This window comes from Eleginops maclovinus, chromosome 16, assembly GCF_036324505.1.
Source record: "Eleginops maclovinus isolate JMC-PN-2008 ecotype Puerto Natales chromosome 16, JC_Emac_rtc_rv5, whole genome shotgun sequence".
In the NCBI taxonomy this organism is placed as follows: domain Eukaryota; kingdom Metazoa; phylum Chordata; class Actinopteri; order Perciformes; family Eleginopidae; genus Eleginops; species Eleginops maclovinus.
Window position 1 is genome coordinate 5,360,926 of NC_086364.1, and position 17,725 is coordinate 5,378,650.

General features: G+C 36.9%; 1 protein-coding gene across 1 annotated transcript; it reads right to left on the bottom strand.

The window, feature by feature from the left end:
- Positions 1-598: 598 nt before the first annotated feature.
- Positions 599-17,459, bottom strand: zgc:100868 (uncharacterized protein LOC554458 homolog). The gene is given in 16 exon segments (XM_063903474.1): positions 599-1,762; positions 2,398-2,495; positions 2,615-2,868; positions 4,133-4,304; positions 5,181-5,240; positions 5,747-5,806; positions 6,425-6,484; positions 7,105-7,164; positions 7,788-7,847; positions 8,665-8,929; positions 11,442-11,587; positions 11,977-12,224; positions 12,226-12,243; positions 12,864-13,026; positions 13,737-13,757; positions 17,264-17,459. Coding segments are annotated over 16 exon segments (2,052 nt in total). The 5' UTR covers positions 17,319-17,459; the 3' UTR covers positions 599-1,450.
- Between the last annotated feature and the right edge of the window lie 266 nt (positions 17,460-17,725).

The window sequence follows — 17,725 nt, forward strand, 5'->3', positions numbered from 1 at the left end:
TATACAGGTTTTTGTGCATGTAAATGGTCTGCAAGGGTTAAAACCTGTGTTCCCTCCAGAGGGAGTTTCTCTCTCACAGACCCCCCACCCCCCCAGCCTGAAAAGCCTCCATTGTACTCCTGTGTTTACTTGAGTAAAATCATGACATCACCATCTAACACTTGTGCTCCTATTGGCTAGTGCTCCAACACATTGTAGTGATAGGCTAATGGGCAGGACATCTCTTAGCGGTTGACCAATCACAACAGAGTCGGCTAGCTAACCACTCAGTGCAGACTGAGCTTTGGTTTCAGATAGAGGGTGAAAAAAGGAGCTGCAGCACAGGCAGTATGAGAAAAATAAAGATCTTTTGGAACATTAAAGCATGGAGACATGTCCCAGTAGAGGAACAAAGTACTAATATGAACCTAAAATGAGTATAACACTGCCTCTCTAGCAATACTATTTTATCAAACCCCTACTTATTTATTTATCATAGGTAACTATCTATCCATATTTTTGACTGACAGTAACCCGTAAATGATGGTTTAAACGGGTTGGCACAGAATCTTTTTGTTAGAATAATTAACAAAAAATGTCAAATGAAAAATCACAATCACAAATTTTCATTATGTATTTAATGTTGATATAAACCACAACAATAAAGATAATTATTAATGTGTTTCTCAATGTTTGTTTACAAAATAAAGAAAACACATTGAAAAAAGTTGGAGGTGACATCTTTGTAAAAGATAATAACATGTTAAGGCCATGTGCCTAATGTGTGGATCCATGGTAATTGTCACTTTGAGGTTTAACAATCATACAGTTCTCACAAAATATTCCTCAGTATGTAGCAGTTTATGTATGACAAAACGTACATATGAAGTCCATCTAGCTTCATAAACCATACCAGACTATTTTCAGTGCAGCTCAAACTATTCTTCATTTTTAGACTGGAATTAGCATAGAGGATCATAAAATGATTTGAATCATGGTTTATTTTGTGATAGAGCAGTGAAGCTGGCTGCAGGTTAATCTCCTTCAAAGTAATTCACATTTAAAAGTTTATTTTTAACTAAAAACCTACTTTAGAAAATGATCTCTGTACATGCACACATTTTTTTTGTATTACAAGTTTTGCATATTTCCTGCGAGTTTTTATATTTTCATCATATATTTCTTCATAAAAGGTGTTTTTTTCCGATAGTTTTTCAGTATTAGTTCTTGACTACTACTTACTTATGCAGTTTAACAAATGTAAAACATTAGATTTCCATCTCTGTTATCCACCAAAACTCCAAGGCAGCTAATACATTTGTTTGTGTATAAGTAAGTTGACAGATGTAGTTGAAGCTGATTTAAACCCAAAGGCTTAAACTGTACTCACATTCCCTATTCTACGAGGTGTACATTCATTTGTGCTCGCCACATCATGTAAATCACAATTTACAGACAAAGTAGGAGCTTTCTATAAAAAGAGTCGGATACAGGTGGAAAAGATGAGGAGATTGAGGAGGAAGAAGAGGGGGGAGATAGCAGGGCCCCCCCCGCTGTTGGTGGGCGGTGTTGGGGCAGCGGTGGAGTTTGTGATGTTGCTGGAGGAGCCTGAAGATAAGAATCCCACGGTTGAAGCCAGGAAGCTCTTGAAGCGACTGAGTTTTTCAAATTCCTTCACTAATGCTTTTGATTGTGTCTTATTGGCTGTGCTTTCCACTGAGAGCACCACTGCCTGGAACCAGGAGCCGTCCTGGTTACACATCATCGGACCTCCAGAGTCAGTCTGAACACACACACAAAATAGGAGGGATGATGAAACAATATTAACTCTGTAAGCTGCTTGCTGCTGATTATCTTGCTTATCATCTAATAAAAAACCTAACCTAACCTAACTACTTCATTACCCCTTTATTCAAATCAAAACCAAATGAACAGCCTACACTTTTATAAAAAAGATACCACTCAATCATACCCTTTAGAAGCTTTTCATCAAAGGAAATAAATTCTTTACTACACAATGAAACATTTGTATTTCATCCATTAACTTATTACTATTTATTTTTGCAAATTTGGAACTGTGTTCTTCCTGTCGTGATATATAAAATAAACTATGACACTGTAGGGTACCAAAAAGTCAATCAAATAAAAACAAATCTTTATGAATTTGTTTATTGAATGATCACGTACTTCCTGATTTGTGCTTATAGCACAACATTTATTTAAAAGTCAACTGCTGTTTCCAATGTCAAGACATTTTTAATTGTCCAATGTTTAAAGACCCTCAACCACCTTGATACAACCTATGAAAGCGAAATAATCTCTTAAGGCAAGCCGGCTTTGTCATTACAATTTAAAAGAGGCCTAAACAAATTAAAACATTAGTCAACACAGAAGTAAAAAAAAAAAACAACAACTTACTGGATCCAGTGTAAAAAACCCGGTACATATACTGTCACTCGACGACGCGTTTACACAATTTTCCACAGAGGTCTTAAACTCCTGCAGGACTTGTTCTTCTGAAGTTGGGAAGAACCAAAAAAAAGACAGGAAATTAAACATCTAAATTGCTCAAACCTGGAAGTACTTTGTAAGTGCCTATATCAGTATGCAAATTCCAAAAAATGGATAATCTCACCTCCTCCTCGCGCAGAGCTCCAGCCAGCAACCCAGCACGACGTGCCCACGGAAAAGGTCTGTCCATTGTCCATGCAGATGGGCTGGATGTAGTCAGACAGGGTTGGCTTGGTTCCGAGGTGCAGTACGGCTACATTAGACCCCGTCATCTTGCTCAGAGTAATGTTTGACACATTCATTGTCACCTCAAAGGGGTTGGACCCGTTCTGTTTCAGCCGACCCAACACAACAGTCCAATCAGACGCTGAGGGGGAACTGTGAGAAATAAAACAGAATATTGAGCTGCAGAAATTAGTCCTAAAACGCTTGAATAAGCTTGACGTTAGCATGAGAGATTTTAACGTTTTGTTTTATGACATCAAATACCTCAGTCAATATCTTCCTTGTGAATTTCTAAGCTTGTCTTAAAAGTGGGTAGCTCACTAGTGTCTAGATAATGTAACCAACCTGAACATTAACCACCTTTAGCTTAGCGATGAGCTTAGTTTAGTGTAGCCATGTGACCCTCGTATGGTTCGTTCAAAGCCTAACGTTAGCTTTAACTTTTGAAGAATCATAAAAGTGGTGTTAACGTGGAGATTATTCTGCTGAACAAAAGGTGCAACTATCACAAATGTTTGTTTGTCACATAGCTTACTTTCTGCAATAACCCCCAAAAAATCACATTGGATTTTTGCAGAGAACCGGGAATATACTAACTTCAATGTTCGCCGACAGAAATACAGGTTCTCCTGGAACTATTTTAACTTAGCACTGTTGTTGATTGTAATATAACAATAAGGTGGCAGCGAACTGCTGACTGTTTAAGGCAACAACAAAAAAAAGAAAAGAATAGCTGAACTACAGTAACCCTGAAACAGAGAATTTAATTAAAAACCTGAATTGTTGCAGTATATATAAACATATCTGTAGATTAATTATGCAAGCCAACATTTGGTTATCACTCCGTTATTCAGCATAGATATTGACAGCTGCTGCCTTTGCCATACAAGATTTCCTACCAAGATGGCCATGCCTCCCCAGAAAGCACCGTGATTGTGATTGAGTAGTGGCCAAACGGCGGTACTACACTTAGGTTCCAGTCAGGATATTATTTTAAGTTACTTTATTTTTATTTAAACTAGCTAGAACGAACACTTTTGTCGTCCTTATTTAAATCATTAGGGTCTAAAAGTAGTTAAATAAGCAAAAAAAGATGAATCCAGAGTTTTTTTCCCTCTCCATGACGGAACCTAGAGCAGGAGATTGGAGTCGCTCCATTTTGGGATTCATGCACCACTTTCATAGGAACGAACGGGGCCCCGCCTCCGAAACTGTATCCAGTTCTCTTTATACATCCATGTGACTGAAGAGAACTTGAAACTTTGAAACGTCTGATTGGCCTAAAATACCCGTTTTTACATAAAGTCTGGTCTCGTCGTTGTTGGCTAGACTTTAGTTACAAAGCAGTGACAATGCAGCCTTTGAGAAGACCTTCTTACGACTAAGTTGGACATACTTTGGAACCATGGTGTCTCACCTTGTGAAGCAGTCCGCGTTGCTCAAGACGGCGTCCATGGCCACCAAAGTTCCGCCACACACATGACTCCCGTTCTTCTGCAGACTCGCCATCCATGGCCACTCGCCGGCCGTCGCCACCGAGCTCCCTCCCACAATACGTGAATTCTTCGGGGCTTTGCCACAGAACACAGCTGTAGAAACAATCACAATCAGATTTTTGGCAATTAGCTTCTTGTTGCACACAAAAACAGACATACAGCTGAAAATATAAAAAGGGAAAAGGATAGTCAATAAATAGCAGCACAAATTTTGCAAAAAAAACACCACATGTTTTTGTGGCATAGTCTTACTTGAACTTGTCAATATAAGCATGCATATTTTATATTATTGTATTGTACTATTTATTGGACATTGAACTTGAACTACTTAGGTGAAGATATATATTCATTTAAATTCGATATGTAGTGCACATTTTGACAGATTCATATTTTCATGCAATTCTTTTTTTTTTTATTTCACTCTGAAATGAAGCAAGTGTCCTGCAACCCAATTTCCTCAAGATATACGTTTTTTTTTATTCTGAAAATGTGGCCTGTAAAAGATGAGGTAAGGTATGAGTCAGCAGTTCATATTGGCATAAAACTGTAGAAGGATTTTTTAAAAACAGTTAAATAGACCAAAACATTAGAGGTTCTTGTTCATAACTCATAAAGACAAAACAACATTAGGCTTTAAGGGTATGTTAGCCGAGGTTAGCTGCAGACACATGGACAGATACACACATTTGGTGGTTATAACAAAACTGAAGACAAACTCTTGACATTTTGACAGAGTGTACAGATAAAAACACATAGCCAACTAACACGTTTAGACAATGACATTTTTAAAATATGAAGCAATGTAATGATTAATGAAACAGAAAGGAAGAACATGTATACAGACTGGGGTTAGAAAAAGTATATGGATCCTTTACTGACTCCTTGTACAGTACTTGAGTTAAACTGTTATAATTTGTGTTAGATGTAGGAAAACTATGGTTTTGGTATATAATATCCTGAAGCGCCTACCCGTGGGTAGAGGCCGAGGCGTGGTTTTTCCAGGTTCTGGCGGCTGTGGAGTGACCTTTGCTGGACAATCGGGGTGGGTTTTCATACAATGATACACAAAATAAATTCCTATTAATCTAGTGCAAACAACATACAGCTTCAATGTAAAGTGGAACACCGTTATACAGAACGTGTAACAAAAAGGAAAAAAACAAAAAAACAAATAGTTGTTCATATTTACACTTTTCTCTATCTGTGTACATTTCTCCTAAATTCACCAAAAGCAAGCATTACATAATACCTGATTTGCAAATGTATCACTTACAAATACTTAAGCGTGTTATGTTGTAATTTTCTCAATATCCACAAAGTTTGGATACTTTGAGTACTTCTGAGAAGATTAGTATTATACATATCTCATAAATACCTCATGTTATTTAACTAAAAATATATTTCTCTCTGAGAAGTAGTAGAGTGTGAAGTGGCAGACAATGTTAATACTCATAAGTAAATGAGTTAAACTGTTATAATTTGTGTTAGATGTAGAAAAACTATGGTTTTGGTATATAATGTCCTGAAATGCCTACCAGTGGGTAGAGGCTGAGGCGTGGTTTTTCCAGGTTCTGGCGGCTGTGGAGTGACCTTTGCTGGACAATCACAACGTAAAGATTTTAAGATATTAAACTCAGGTGCTGTAGACACATCATTACATTGTTGTTTGGTCAAACTTCGTTTAAACCCCAAAACTAAGAAAGTTTTCTAGAAACATCAGAGTGGGTTTTCATACAATGATACATAAAAAATAAATTCCTATTAATCTAAGTGCAAACAACATACAGCTTCAATGTAAAGTGGAACACCGTTATACAGAACGTGTAACAAAAAGGAAAAAAACAAAAAAACAAATAGTTGTTCATATTTACACTTTTCTCTGTGTACATTTCTCCTAAATTCACCAAAAGCAAGCATTACATAATACCTGATTTGCAAATGTATCACTTACAAACACTTAAGCGTGTTATGTTGTAATTTTCTCAATATCAACAAAGTTTGGATACTTTGAGTACTTCTGAGAAGATTAGTATTATACATATCTCATAAATACCTCATGTTAGTTAACTAAAAATATATTTCTCTCTGAGAAGTAGTAGAGTGTGAAGTGGCAGACAATGTTAATACTCATAAGTAAATGAGTTAAACTGTTATAATTTGTGTTAGATGTAGAAAAACTATGGTTTTGGTATATAATGTCCTGAAATGCCTACCAGTGGGTAGAGGCCGAGGCGTGGTTTTTCCAGGTTCTGGCGGCTGTGGAGTGACCTTTGCTGGACAATCACAACGTAAAGATTTTAAGATATTAAACTCAGGTGCTGTAGACACATTATTATATTGTTGTTTGGTCAAACTTCGTTTAAACCCCAAAACTAAGAAAGTTTTCTAGAAACATCAGAGTGGGTTTTCATACAATGATACAAAAAATAAATTCCTATTAATCTAAGTGCAAACAACATACAGCTTCAATGTAAAGTGGAACACCGTTATACAGAACGTGTAACAAAAAGGAAAAAAACAAAAAAACAAATAGTTGTTCATATTTACACTTTTCTCTATCTGTGTACATTTCTCCTAAATTCACCAAAAGCAAGCATTACATAATACCTGATTTGCAAATGTATCACTTACAAACACTTAAGCGTGTTATGTTGTAATTTTCTCAATATCAACAAAGTTTGGATACTTTGAGTACTTCTGAGAAGATTAGTATTATACATATCTCATAAATACCTCATGTTATTTAACTAAAAATATATTTCTCTCTGAGAAGTAGTAGAGTGTGAAGTGGCAGACAATGTTAATACTCATAAGTAAATGAGTTAAACTGTTATAATTTGTGTTAGATGTAGAAAAACTATGGTTTTGGTATATAATGTCCTGAAATGCCTACCAGTGGGTAGAGGCTGAGGCGTGGTTTTTCCAGGTTCTGGCGGCTGTGGAGTGACCTTTGCTGGACAATCACAACGTAAAGATTTTAAGATATTAAACTCAGGTGCTGTAGACACATCATTACATTGTTGTTTGGTCAAACTTCGTTTAAACCCCAAAACTAAGAAAGTTTTCTAGAAACATCAGAGTGGGTTTTCATACAATGATACATAAAAAACAAATTCCTATTAATCTAAGTGCAAACAACATACAGCTTCAATGTAAAGTGGAACACCGTTATACAGAACGTGTAACAAAAAGGAAAAAAACAAAAAAACAAATAGTTGTTCATATTTACACTTTTCTCTATCTGTGTACATTTCTCCTAAATTCACCAAAAGCAAGCATTACATAATACCTGATTTGCAAATGTATCACTTACAAACACTTAAGCGTGTTATGTTGTAATTTTCTCAATATCCACAAAGTTTGGATACTTTGAGTACTTCTGAGAAGATTAGTATTATACATATCTCATAAATACCTCATGTTATTTAACTAAAAATATATTTCTCTCTGAGAAGTAGTAGAGTGTGAAGTGGCAGACAATGTTAATACTCATAAGTAAATGAGTTAAACTGTTATAAGCTTGTGTTAGATGTAGAAAAACTATGGTTTTGGTATATAATGTCCTGAAATGCCTACCAGTGGGTAGAGGTTGAGGCGTGGTTTTTCCAGATTCTAGCGGCTGTGGAGTGACCTTTGCTGGACAATCACAACGTAAAGATTTTAAGATATTAAACTCAGGTGCTGTAGACACATCATTACATTGTTGTTAAGTCAAGCTGGTTCAAACCCAAAACACAGAACTTCATATTAGAAAGTTTCCGAATACAGCAAACATTTCAAGGTGGATTTTCGTGGGGAGTGATACAAAAAAAACCTCTTATTTTCAAAGTATGAATTATACAGCTAAAAGTAAAGTGGAACAAGGTTATACACATTTCTTTTTAAAGAGGAAACATCCTGAATACACATTTAGTTTTCTCCATTTGTGTACATTTCAAAAGCAAACAGTACATAATACATCTTTTGCAAATGTATATATAACATTTTAGAAAACTTGTAATACACAAAAAATGTCTTAATACAAGTTATTTATTGAGGACGTTTCGGGGTGATATCTATTAATACAAATGTTCACCCTTTCACCTGTAGTGTGTACAAAATGTAAGAATTTTACAATGCATATCTCTAAAAGCCATTTTCTAAAAATGCGTATTTTCTCATACTCATACAAGAAGTCAAGTAGCACTTGCATACAATAAAATGTACAGTTTAATTCCTATCTATATTCTGAAGGTCTGATGTATGCTAAAAACATTGAAAAATAAGACTTTTTTTTAAAGGTCTGACAGTATGTTTAGATTAATGGAGTGATAAAGACATTTCCAAAATGTCGTCTGTAAAAAACCCTTGACTATAATCTTTCAACAAAATGAAACAAACGTTTTAAACGAGGCTTTACCCCATTTCTGTTGTGGAAATGTATGCAAATGCCAGACAGGTGACAGGCACTCACGTGGGGGTGCAGTAGGGCCGGTGGTTGGAAGTGGGGGCAGGCCGGTGCAGGACACGCTGAGGTCGCTGTCGGTCCCTTTGGACGTGAACTTGAAATAGCCCGGCTGGTTGCTGGTGATTATGCTGTTGATCCAGTCCTGATACTTTGACACTCTGGTGTAGACTCCTGGAAATTTTGGTAAGGCACAACCTTTTCCGAAACTCACGACTCCGTCCTGGATCCAGCGGCTGCCCTGCTTGGTCACCAGCGGACCGCCGGAGTCCCCCTTTAATGAGAAGCAGATTTAGAAAAGGGAGTCTTTGCGGTAGGTCAAATATGAAAGTCTTCAGATTCTTGGCTGCAGTGAAAGCACTAATATCAAACACTGAAAATAGTCCACTACAAGTAACAGTTCTTCGAGTATGTAATCATCAATATCAAAGTAATGAAAGGGTATTGATCCTGCATTCAAATGTTTCAGTTTTTTGTTCTTCAACATAAGATACATCAGTAAATACCCCATTGGGGAATTTCTGAGCACAGTTGCAAAAATGAAAAGGACACTACTAAACATCATCAGACCGAACATTTACTACCTCTAGCTTAGCGGTGGTAACGTGAAATCATGTGTTTTGCATTAATGCTTAAAAAATCATAAAGCGGTGTGAATATGTAGAGATTGAATAAAATATGTATCATGAAAGTGTCTCAGCAGTGGCGCAAAAAGTGGGTATGCACTATATGCGATGCATAGGGGCGCCACACCGGGGGGGGTGTTTTAAAGTTGGTGTTTTCTTTATGTTTCTGCTGTTGTGTGTTTCTAAATAGTTTCTGCATTTCCTTAAGGTTCCTATGGTTTGGCGGCTTGGTCCCAGGCCAACCAGTCTGTAATTAAATCCAGAGTCTTTACAATCGGGCCTTAAAAATCTTGGACAAAAAGCAAATAAGGTATCATCATTGCCGCATTTTAAGGAAATACAAGATTTTAAGTTTTGCAAATTGTATTGACTTTCATTATGTAAAGCTTGTGTTTAAATGTGTAAATGGACATCCAGAGATTACAGAGCTGCGGCAGATCCACCATAGCAGCTTCTAGTGGCAACTGTAAGGTGCCATTCTGCAAAACATCTTTTGCTCAGAAAGCTTTTTCTGTGAAAGGAACAAAGTCCTGGAACTTGCTACCTGATCACTTGAAACCTGCTGCTAACTTCACCACTTTTAAGAGAGCTACCAAATCCTGGTTAATCCAACAACAAACATGTACCCATGTCTAGTTGTAATGTTATTAATGTATGTATTATTGTCTCTTGCTGTATGCTGTTCAACTCTATTTTACCTCACTGTTGTAATTTCCTAGTTCCATAAAAGCCCTTCTAGGGACGAGTGTTGCAAACTATTGTGGTGTATTAAATCTGTTCATATACAGTTAGTTACTCTCTGAGGTCATAGAGAGTGCAGAGAGTGATGTGGTACAACAGGATGTTGTATAACAAACCTCTGGAATATGTCAGAAGGCCTCCAGGGATGAGTAAGAAAAAGACCAACGTATATCTCACCTTATTTGGGTACGCGCAAGACATGGTGCACGAACGTATAGCTCACCTTATTTGGGTACACATTCTTATAGAACATCGCATTTGGTCACACCCACATTTCTCCTATAAATTGCATGCACAAAGAGATTTCGGGAGGACTTCCACAATTGGCTCTGGGAACCTCGTATCGCCCGTGTTGGTGTATGATACTATGCTGTTGTAATAAACCTTATTATATACAAGCTGATGTCTCCGGAGACTTCTTCATCATCTTCACAAACATCGCTACAAGATATACTTCACTATCATTCGCTATAAACACTACGATACTTGCATCGGATAGCTGTTTTCAGTCTGTCAATGTTTATTGTATCTCTCCCTAACAAATAAACGATAAATAAAAAAATACAACATTTTAGAGGACTAACATGCTAGAGAAGGGCGCCCTATCTCAGATTCCATCATAGAATTTTGACATAGAAGAGGGAGCAGGGGCGCCGTGAGCGCTGAGCGAGCAGGCACTAGTAGTGAGTTGACATCCATGGGAAAAGATGGATAAAGCAAAAAAGCTGTCGGGGGCTGAAAATAGGAAAAGAAAGAGGGAAAAGGAGATGGCATGTCAAGGGATGCGACAACAGCTAAATAAGTGGATGATTTAAAGTGTGACGTGACAAAAGCTACATTATTGTTAACAGAGAGGGTTCTGAAGGATCTTTGTGTGTAGGCTTACTTTTGCACTTTAAGGCATTATGTTGCATTGGTTATAAAGATAATGTTTGTAACGGTTTATTATTTAATGGTAGGTCTATAGTGGCTGATATACTTTAAAATAAACCCTTTTTATTTAAAGCCCATACATGATGTTGTCCGGCAGACTTATTTATTTATTATTACTATTTTTTGGGGGGGGATACACCCCTGACACTGGGTAGCTGCGCCCCTGTGTCTCAGCGTCTTAGGGAAACACTAAGATGCTGAGTTCAGGGTCAGACTACAAAAATGTGTCATCCAGACACCAGTCTTTTAGTATTAGATGCTGCTGGTGTAGCAGAAAGGATTGGGGAAGGTCGGTCATTTTGCTGATTAAACCTAAACTTCCGGGAGGGGAGATTATTCTGAAATGACACAAGGCAGGTCTAAAAACTAAAGTAGACTGTCGCCACAAAACTCTGAAAGGGTTTTCAGGTGTACATTTGTCTTGAAACCCTGATTTCTTTAGGGTAAAAGATAGATTTTTAAAAATCGTTTGTAAAAGATGCTCACCTGACAGGAGTCCTTCCCTCCGGCTCGGAGCCCGGCGCAGATCATGTTGTCTGTGATAGCATCCACTCCATAGTCACACTTACACTGCCTGCTCCCCACGATGGGCACCTCCACCTCCATGAGACTTTGCGGGGATGGAAGAGGACCTAAAGAGACACAAATACACGCTTCTTTAAAAGCACAGCAATTAAAAAAGATAACAATGAATTACAACTTCTGCAATTATGAATTATTACAATACTTGAACGTATAATGAATTAAAAAAGTTATAATCGTGTTATAACACTTTAAATGTCAAAACAAAACAACCTTTTACATAACACAATAACATTTCACAAAATGTGACGTTTGTTAAATTTGTGGTACGTAAAATATAGTTTGAGTCTGAAATGACTTTTTTGGGGGGGGGGGTTGGAGGGGCACCCTTGTGAGTGCTTATTGCTCAATAGGTAAAAGAAAAACACATTTTGTTGCATTTAAATATCACAGAGTTGTGAGACCTTGCAGTAAAAAAACTGTTGCCTTCTTAACCCACTACCATCTCTGGTGTTGCCCCAGCCGGTGACCCAGTTGTCTGTCCCGCTGAAGAAGGTGCTGCCCGGAGCTGCCAGGCACACGGGAGATATGTAATTGGTGAAAGTGACCGGAGAGGAGAGTTTTAGGAGACAGATGTCATTGCCGCTTGTTGCAGAGGTGAAGTTGGGGTGGTTTATGATCCGTGTAATCATCCTCAAGACCTCGTTAGGGTTGGCGCCCTCTTGATTTTGGCGACCCAGATACACACAGATTGTTTGTGGAGGAACTGAAGAGTTAAAAGAATTTTTAAAAACTATCAGTAAACTTATATCATAGTAAACTGATGATAACACACTTAGTGCCATATGAAAAAGATATACATTCTATGGTAAATTCAAATGATCAGAACCAGTATATAAAGTCAAAAACATGTATCCAAAAATTAGACCAAATATACAAAAACCTATAACAATCTGTCAAATTACTGCATAAAATGTGCAGTATGTCTGAATTAAAACTGGAAGAGAAATGCAGAAATGACCAAGTAATGTTTAGGCACTTCACCATGTGACACACACACTTCTATTGGCTAGTGCTTCAACATATTGTACATGAGAGGTTAAAGGTATTCTGATTCTGATTCGGAAGTGGCAGGACACCTTTAAGCGGTTGACCAATCACAACAGAGCCCGCCAGCTAACCAATCAGAGCAGACTGGGCTCTGGTTTCAGACAGAGGTTGAGAGGAGGTGCAGGCAGTATGACAAAAAGAGTTTTTTAAACATTAAAGCATGGAAAAATGTCACAGTAGAGGCACAAAATACAAATTTGAGCCTGAAAATAAACAGAATATTTACTCATCAATTAAGTCACATAAATACATTTCATTGAAGGATATAGGCCAAACCTTTGGAAACAGTGAGCTGCAGTCAGCACCCATTCATTGTTAATGAGGGACCCTCCACAGAAGTGGTTCCCAGATGTATGCAGGCTGGCCTGCCAGGGCCAGCTGCCTTCAGGGGCCGCCTGTCCTCCAACTATCCTGGTGTTGAGCGCAGGCTTACCACACACTGACAGAGACACACAATACAACACAGTGATCCACTGTGCTCTTCCTGGAATACCTGTGCACTCAGATCATTAACTGTAGCTGTTCATTGAGGATTAAATTAGAGAAACAAATATGATCACAACATAGTCTAGAACACGTGTCACAGCCAAGGCCATATTTTTATCCGGGTTTTATATCAAGTTAGGTGCTCAAAAATATGTCAGCATGCATAACTGTAGCTGAAGAACTACCCTCAAAGAAAAGATGTTGTGTGTGTTAAGTGTATGAAATATGCTCCATGTGACTTCTGTTTGAATGCTAAATTAATTTGTAATTTTGAGGGTCGTATGTGCATGTGCTCGGCTGTGCGTGACGAAAAAAAAGGATCAAATATGTCAAGATCAGGGCTTTGAAACAGGGCTCGACTGAAAACAAGTTATCAGAATTTCTCTTGACAAAATGATATGATGACTAAGCAACTTTTTAGATTTTTTGTTGACATTTGGTTTGTGTTTGCATTAGATAATAGCATTTAATAAACTGTGTCTGGAGGCTGGCCCCTGATGGGATTCTCATTCCTTGGTGTAATTTGGTTTGGCACACATAGATCTTTAGCAGGGGGTCTAATTTTTGAAAGTGGTTGTGTTTTTATAAGAAAATAAACCTAATTGTTAAAAATAACCCAACTCTTTGCCTTTTTTATATAAAGTGCATAAATCTTTGACTTACCATTTGTTTGTGAATGGGACTCTGAAAAATAGAAAAAACAAACATATTGATAAAACCGTTATGGATTTATAGAGACTCATGTGTCTATAACGATATTTACTCACTAAAGAATGGTCAAAAGGAAACACACACACACACACACACACACACACACACACACACACACACACACACACACACACACACACACACACAAACTTTATATTTAATATTATCATTTTTGTTCTCCAAAGATTCATTCACACGCCCACATACAGTACATATGACATTATGTTAAATAAATGAATACATGATTATATTAATTTATAACATTAAATAAAGTTAATTGTCTGGGAAATAAGAGAGGAGCCCTACCCTGTATTCATCACAGTGTGATATAATGAACACCTGCAGGTTTTCTATTTTGAACACCGGAAACAATTACATGCTTCACTGGAAACATCTAGACATCACCTGTGCTGCCTTTGAATCCGGATTTTAAAAAGATATAGCACAGCGATTAAAAAAACCCTAAAAACGAATAAAGGTCCTGATAGACACTGTGGTTTTTAAGTTGTTTTATTTATGAGTTGATGTGTTGGTGGCATATTTTTCATCTGCCTACTGGAAATAGGTAATGTTGCGTAACGTGTTGTCTGGTGACCCATCAAACTGGTTTTACTGCCTACATTGTTGAATCAAACATACATACAAACATTCATAGAGAACAAAAGGGACATATTTCCCCTTAAGAAAGACATCTAATAAACACGAGTTGTGCTCAGACGAGGGTTCCACTTATAGACGCTAATAATCACTGGCAGTTTAATTCTCACACAGACACGAGCATCACAAAAATGCTTCAGAACCAGAGGGGCAGCACTCAGATAGTTCATGCATGTAAAAGTTGTATCAGAATTTCTTCATTTATCCCCCAGGGTAAATTAGATTTGTAATTGAAGCTGTATTTTTGAATAAAATAAATAATTAGAAAATAAAATAAGAATAAATAAACATAACAACAAATGTGTTAAAATGCCAAAAGAAAAGTAGTTTTTCTTCAGATCCCCTTATTTCAGAATATTGTATTATTATGTCACACTTATCAATGAATTAATGTGTTCATTATTTTAGGCAGTTGTCCAATGTACTACATGTATATGGTGCTATATGCAAGTACAATTTGGAGTTACTTGTACTTGAATATTTTTCATCTGTTAAATAATTGTATTCTTATTGATGCATTGTTGTGTTGATCTTTTAAAAAAAGGTGCACCTGGAACTTAAAAAAAACAGAAGTACCGCTGGGTAAATAAAGATGACCCATAATAAAACACAAAATCATTTTAAAATTCTATTTTGTCTTAATATTTGTAAGTGGAGGGGCGGCAGTGGCTCAGTATGTAGGACTTGGTCTTTGATCTGAAGGGTCACTGGGACCAAATGCGGAGTGTGGACTGGTACCTGGAGAGGTGCCAGTTCACCTCCTGGGCCCCTGCTGAGGTGCCCTTGAGCAAGGCGCCAAAACCCCAACTGCTCTGCGCTCTGTTGAACTGGCTGCCTCTTCACTCTCCCTTTCCTGCCCTGGTTCTGTGTGCTCAAGTATATCAACCAATGTCTGTAATGTGTGTAAAATAAGTAATTAATAAAGTATATCTTCTTCTTTCTTAATTCAAGTTTTTCTCCAAACTGTGGTGGATAAGCAGCAGATGGAAACGTATGAATATTAATTAGTTTTACATTCAACATTTTCTATTATTATAGTGTTACTTATATGTTTTATTGTAATATATAATATAGGGGTAATATAAGTAATTATGAATGTTAAAGTAAAACTTTCCTCCCTTTTAAAAAAGTCACAATAAGTAAAAAGAAAATAAACATCGACTATTGTAATGTGTTAAATATTCACAGGCAAAAGTTGTTTTAGCAACTGTTTTACAGATTGACTGTTATTTTTTAAGCCTTAAACACAGCACAGAAAACCCCCCAAAAAATCCCAATTCTGTTTAATGCATGTACCGGTAAATCAATGCTTCACCAAAAAAGATACACATTACACTGCAATAAGGGACTTATCGTACGTAATATCGTACGTATCATTAAGTATGTAATACTTTTCCTTTAAGAAAAAGGCTAATTGGGTAAAGCAATCACCCCGCACACATTCCTGCTAATAACCTGGTTACCAGAAACATCCTGTTAGACTCAGATATCAAGTACTAAGTATCATTTTCAGGTGCTTGTACTTGACTTCACTCCACTTCATTTATAACACTTTTCAGATTCAGATTACCAACACAAAATGTAAGTGAATGATGGTGCAGAGTTATGGATTAAACTACCCAGCTGTATATAGTTCAAATGAGCTCCACTTTTACGAGCTGCAACAATTGTAATCTAATAAACACAACATGATTATCCAGCAATAGAAATGTCTTGAACTTGCCTGTCCTGCAAAGCCCTTACTTCACTTTTGTTACCTCAAGCATATATTGATGATAAGCTCTATGTACTTTTACTTAAGATTTGTAAAGCAGTACTTCATTACTTTTTCTTTTTTAACCACTGAAAGTCCTGTTACATTTACACTAATTTCTCAGAAATTGATGCCAAATGTTTCTTGTTTTATGAAAAGTGTTAAAATCAATTCAAGTGGTTAATCAATATTACACAAGTTCCACATATGCACTTGATTATATCTACAGTATATTGCATCTAAAAATGGCAATAAATGCACATTTTATTCCACTAAATATATAATAATTAATCAAATACACTGGACATTTAAAGCAGAACTGAAAGTTGGAAAAGCATTGGAGTATCTTTAACCCATTGTTTAAAATGTTCTATGACTCATAAATCCCTTAAAGCCTGGGGCTGTGTGCAGCTTCTTCACAAACAATGGGACATATACTGTAGACAATGAAAGAAGGCTTGATAAAGCTGACGGACAGTGATTAATACCACACATAATTTCACTCTTCTCACTTTATCGGCTATAATTATAAGGTGAAAATAAGTCATGTTTTGAGGTTTGAGTTTTTACATATTTCTTTTTAATCTAAAGCATCTTAATGGGAAATACAATACTTTTTATTCCACTTAACAAACTGTAAACTTCCTTGTGTATGCCCTATAGAAATAATTTTTCCAAATAATTTATTTAACCGCAAATTAAAAAACAATTTAAGAAAGAAAACACGTTTTATTTTTCTCTACTATATTATATTTATACATTTTATGAAATGCATATTATAATTCAATTACATTAACTCTCTGCTTTTTGATCCTTCTAAGTGCAACATTTTCAGTTAAGGCAATGTCAAAAAAATATAATGCAGGATTCCCACTCAAATCATTTAGAGATGAAATCATCATAAATAAAACACACACATCAGTCAAACATTAACAGCAGTTTTGAAAAGCTTTTGCAGTAGTCCCTTTCCCTCTGAGCAACAACTACTCCTACTCTTTAATGTAATTCCTCCTGTCACACAGACAGCAGTGTGTGTATGTCAGTGTGTGGTGCAGGTGAGGACCCTTACCTTGAGTCAGGAGGGTGAGCAGAGCCGCCGCACAGATCACTCTGTAGAGAGCCATGACTGTAAGTCACTTCTGCAGTTTTGCTGCGACATAAATAACTTCATCTGCCTCTCCACCTCCCTTACCTCACCACTCCTTCCCGTCACCTGTTCAAAGACATGCCAACAGCTCTACATGGCTCTGAGCTGCAGGGATAGCATTTCCATTAGGTAAACAGCATTTAAACAACTTCCAGAAAGAGATTTCAATTAGAATAAAAACTAAAAGACGCAATTTTGTTACATGCCATGGTGTGTTTGTGTGGTTGTCTCTCCCCTCTTGTGACAATTGTGGTTTCTTTGGTGTGTGTGTGTGTGTGTGTGTGTGTGTGTGTGTGTGTGTGTGTGTGTGTGTGTGTGTGTGTGTGTGTGTGTGTGTGTGTGTGTGTAATTCTTATTTGGACTTGAGCCCATCTTGCTTTGAGT